Source organism: Drosophila miranda, assembly GCF_003369915.1.
Source record: "Drosophila miranda strain MSH22 chromosome Y unlocalized genomic scaffold, D.miranda_PacBio2.1 Contig_Y1_pilon, whole genome shotgun sequence".
Lineage (NCBI taxonomy): Eukaryota > Metazoa > Arthropoda > Insecta > Diptera > Drosophilidae > Drosophila > Drosophila miranda.
The window spans coordinates 22362111-22367058 of record NW_022881603.1 but is presented as its reverse complement, the minus strand read 5'-3'; the positions used below and the strand labels follow the sequence as shown (position 1 = coordinate 22367058).

General features: G+C 41.7%; 2 protein-coding genes across 3 annotated transcripts; one reads left to right on the top strand and one right to left on the bottom strand.

Moving 5' to 3' along the window:
- The first annotated feature begins 1423 nt into the window (after positions 1 to 1423).
- LOC117190564 lies at positions 1424 to 2123 on the top strand. The gene is made up of 2 exons (XM_033395623.1): positions 1424 to 1766; positions 1825 to 2123. Exons 1-2 carry the CDS (start codon positions 1739 to 1741, stop codon positions 2097 to 2099), a joined length of 303 nt encoding a protein of 100 aa, XP_033251514.1. The 5' UTR covers positions 1424 to 1738; the 3' UTR covers positions 2100 to 2123.
- Positions 1872 to 3416, bottom strand: LOC117190563 (putative nuclease HARBI1). Of its 2 annotated transcripts, none has more exons than XM_033395621.1 (4): positions 3364 to 3416; positions 2902 to 3301; positions 2727 to 2829; positions 1872 to 2645 (listed from the first exon to the last, which is right to left on the bottom strand). In XM_033395621.1, the coding sequence occupies exons 1-4, from the start codon at positions 3406 to 3408 to the stop codon at positions 2324 to 2326; spliced, it is 870 nt and encodes a 289-aa protein (XP_033251512.1). In that variant the 5' UTR covers positions 3409 to 3416; the 3' UTR covers positions 1872 to 2323. The 2 variants fall into 2 exon arrangements, with proteins under 2 accessions (XP_033251512.1, XP_033251513.1); XM_033395622.1 differs by having other exon boundaries at positions 1872 to 2639.
- Positions 3417 to 4948: the final 1532 nt, after the last annotated feature.

Genomic DNA, 4948 nt, shown 5'->3' with positions numbered 1-4948 from the left:
CATACACATACAGGACATGGGGGTAGAGGACAGGAGCCTGACAGGTGTCGCCGACTGAGTGGCTGCCTGACTGACTGAGGAGGAGGGCATGCGGAAGAAGCAGAGGCAGAGGATGAGGGCTGTGGGTGTGGTCCGGGAGTGGTAGCGGGCTGTGCTGTGGGGCCGAGGGTGAAAAATTGTAGCCTATTATTCTTTGTATTGTTTTATGTGGCATTTAGACGCTTATTTTTGCAAAATACGCAATACACAACCAGCACCCGCACACTCCTGGCCAGGTTCTAGTATTACCCATCTGGGCGGCAGGGAGGTCTGCGCTTGGGCTCCACTGCGAGTGTCTGCCGGGCGTTTTATCATCATCCAATCAGTAGATAAATAAGACATAAAATGAGGTGCTTAATCGGGTTCGAAGTGATGAAAGTGAAACTGAGCCCTAAGTATGCGGTGGGATGTTTGTGTGTCCGTCCTGTCTGGGAAAAGACAGGCCTATGCGGTTATCTGTCGGCCTGTATGTGTCCCGCCGAAGGCGATGTCTTTGTCTCTGGAGTAAATCTCGAGTATCAACTGTGTATTTCAATATCATTTACAGCCAACCAAACAGTGCTGTGTGTGCGTGCTGGTGTCACGGAACGTGTCCTCAAGGCGTGACAGCATAATTTCACTGTAATTTTGCACGCGTAGAGAAGTAATTTGTCAACATTATTTGCATAAATTAAGTAGCCAATAAAACTGCTAGAACAGAACTGTTGATTGACGAAAGAGAAACACACGGAAACCAATTGAACAATCTAATAGGCTATTCACACTGACGACCATCCACCATCCATTTCGGTGATGGTTCGTAAGGTTTTGCCGTTCCGAAAATTTCCCAGTTAGTCCACCATCCATTTTTGATGTTCCTAAACCGCACGTTTCTATGCGATAGTTAGCCGATGGTTTTCAAATGCAACTCTGAATAATTGTCATTCACAATGGAAAAATGGTATTCACGCGAAAACGTAAACAAAGATTGTGACAAAATTAACAAAAAACAAAAACAACAACAGAACAGCTCGGAAGGACAGCAGACCAAATTTTCGAAAAACTTATTAATAAAATGGATTTAGTGCCAGAAAACTCCTACAGTGGTACGTTGAATAGATATATTTGTTTTTTATTGTTTATAATATATAATATTATTACACAATGCAGCAAACAAGAGAACAACAGCAGGCGGCAGGGTGAAATGGAGTGCCGCGCTTGAGAGCCTGCTGATTGACATATGGAAGGAGAAAATTGAAAATTTGCGCGGACCACGCAAAAATTCACATGTGTAAATTAAGTTGTCCGTATGTCCAAGTAGCCTTAGCTGCTTGATGCGGTGGTCCTCGTGCGGGTTCCGTGGTATATAATCCTTTATGAAGATTATGTTGGAGAGATAACTGTCTCTCTTATCTCCGGCTGGTTGCCGGAGCAAGGTTTATTAACAAGCGTTAGCTTTCGTTATAAGAACAGAACTAAAACTAGGAGCCACCAGCAAGCTGGGGCATAAGCCGAATCAAAAGTATTTAATTGCCAAAGAATGCAAAGCTACAAAATATATGTACTTAGAGCTACAAAGCTACAGTCGGTAAGCCGACTTGGCATAAGCGATAATGCTGATCTTGCGGCATGTGCAAGATATCAGATTACCGCCGGTTGACCGTCACATTCAGGGCGCTGAACTGAAGTTCACTGATTTGGCATCTTGAGTGCAAACAACATGGAGCAGAGCACATTGGACAACGACAGTAAGTTTTATTAATTTATTGCTAAGAAAATATATTTCATTTAAGGTGTTCATTGCAGATCCGGATGAGTACTTTTCGGATATTATTGAGATGGACCTGGACGGATCTTGTAGCTCCAGCACCTTGTCTGGGCGTCCGCCAAAGAAAAAGAAAAAGACCGACATTTCGTGGCTGGCAGAGATCGCCCAGGAGCGTCTCGAACAACAAAAGGACCACCACAGAAAGAAGGAGGAGCACGACGTTAGGCAGGAGAAGATGGTGCAGGACTTGATTAGCACCCAAACAAAATTCCAGAACGACTTATTAGAAGTTTTGAAAAATAAAAATAAATAAGTTTTTAATTTTCATTACGGTCTACACAATATTTTGCGATTGCAGATCGTATCTGTTCTGCTGACTGATTAAAGTCAGCAGAACTGTTGCTGGTATCGTGCTGTTCGCGCTGCTCATTTGTTGCAACCTCCCAATTTTCATTAATCGCGCTGTTGTGCATATTTAATATATTGTGTAAAATACAACAGCTCATTATTATGGCGCTATTATTTTTGTGGTGGCTATCAAGACCTTTTCCGATTATTCGAAATCTGGCTTTTAAATGCATTTTCCACCACTCGCCTAGCTTTGGAAAGGTTGTAGTTAAACGTGCGCTGTTCCAAAGAGGCGACTGTGGAAAACGGGTAAGGTTTCATCAGCTTTTTAGAAAACCTAAATGCCGAGTCCCCGATAAGCATTACAGGGACGTTTACTCCGCTTATTTCCTTGGCTTTCTCTTGGAGTAATGCCGATGCTTCGATATGTTTTGCAAGGCTTGACTTCTGGTATATCATCGAGTTATTGCACCTTCCTGCAGAGCCGATATTTACATATGTAAATCTGTATCTAAAAAGAATCGGATTTAAATAATTTAGGACATTAAACCAACTTGCTAAATACATATTTTTGTGCAAGATATTTGCATACCTATAATCCACTAGGGCAAACAAGACTGTGGAATACCAGCCCTTATAGTTATGGTGGTCTACTGCCTCAGGTGCTGGTGGTTTTATTTCGATGTGGCATCCATCTAGAATAAAAAGGAAGTTTAAAAACCAATTTATATGTAAACATATTGCTGAAGTTCTTATTGATTTCCTACCAATTGCACCTAGGCACTGAGGAAACCCAATTGCCTCGAATCCCTTTACGCACTCATCAATTTTGTCGGAAGTTAGGTAATTGGGCGACATGTACTCCTTCGAAAACTCGTCGATAAGTGCTCTGCAAAACTCGTGCAGGATATTACACACACTGTTTGGAGCTACACCGAAAAGCCTGCCAACTGTTCGGTACTCAGAGGACGAGCCCAAAGTGTATAGCGCAATGGCGATGCGCTTTTCCAAAGGAATTGCAGCTCGGCAGTTGGTGTCCTTCTTTCGCAGCACTTCAAGCCGATTCACTAAAATATCAAAGCAGGGCCTCTCCATTCGGAAACTCTCTTTGAAAAACGCCTCGTTGTTTTCTGGTACATCTTTCTCCCAAAATGTCCCGAACCGCTTCTAAAACCATAAAATATGTCCTTGTAGTTTAAACTATGGTTGAAGTTAGTAGAAGTACTCACAAACGACCATAATCTTCCTGGCTTTTGTGTTTTTATGGCAGTCATCTGGGTCATCTATCCTCGTCAATGGTTAAAGTCATCATCGTCATCATCATTATTCATTGACAGCAACATTATTAGGTTGGTGCAAGAAAATATTTTGCTGTTGAACCACAAGCCGAAATAATTGCTATATCTTCATCATCCATTATAAGAACCAAGAATTAATAAATCTTCCGCGCAAATTTAATGAACTTGTTATTGGCATCAGCTGTTTTTGACGGATGGTGGATGGTGGCAGTGTGAATCGGAGTTTCACATCTGTCAAAAAATCCCACCATTCCCCCGGGATGGGCTCAGTGTGCAGGTATCGAAAATTTAATGTGCTATTTTTCGGGAATTTTGTAAAACATTCGATAGATCGATACTTGAACAAATAAGCTCATCTGGATACCGTTTTGCCTGTAAATATAACCGGATTTTCCCTGAATTTTTTAAATAAATTTTCTCTATTGAATTTTAAATATATTGAGCTAATCCGCCGATTGATCTGGCAACTCTATTTCACAAACAGTTCATACTTATTTACGTTGTTCGTTTGACCGCGTCTCGACTCCTACTACATAAACTTTAAATTTTTTAGAATCCCGTGACTCTACCGGGAACGAGCTCTGAAAACAACACTATGCCTATTCCGAGCATAACGGACATTACATGGCACAAGCATAGGGCGTACCCGAAAAGTACTAGGGGCTTTCGTCGGCGTGTTCCAAACTCTCGCGGGCGTGAGGTCTTGCGATGGAAGTCGACCCACACGATTCTATACCCACCCTTCCATGATTTCCAGTGGTGCGAAGGTTCTGGAAATCCCTAAACTTCTTACCCTACCCCATTACGTCACCCTGTCCCTTGGAAATGATAAGTCTACTCCATGTTCATTGCTAATAACATTCAATATATTTCGTTGTACTTCATCATAGACATGTTGCTTCAATCAAAAACTAGCAAACCAAGTTTCACTTCCAAAAATAACACAAGTATTGAACTACAATCAGCAGGCAACTCAAAAAAAATGTTTAGTGGAATGAAAAAAAAATAGGAGGCTTAATCCCTAAGGAGGAAAAAAAATTTCTAGATATAGGTATATATAAACGGTGGAGTATAAATAGAAAAGATAGGAATATAATATAGGATATTCGAAATAAGTAAATTAGGTATGTATAAAGGAAAAACGAGGGGGAACGTTGTGAGTTGCTGCGGAGAACGCAACTCTACAGTTATACCCGATACTAAGTCAGTATGGCTCTCCTCCGGCAGACGCCGCTAATATTAAACGACACGACAAGGAGTGCGTGCGAGAGAGACAGAAAATCAGTCTGAGCGTGACGTCGGGCGCTGCGTAGCCAGTGGAAATTGATTTGTTCCTTTTGGCTATAAAAATGATCTGATCTGATCCAGATTCAGCAGTCTGATAGATATGGTCATTATCTATGATTCTGCGTTTTTAGTTTTCTCGAATGTGCAATATTGTGGATGCAACCGATTTTCGTCCTTTGTGGGGGCGGAAGGGGGTGGGGCGAAATTCTGAGATATACGTTTTATAGTG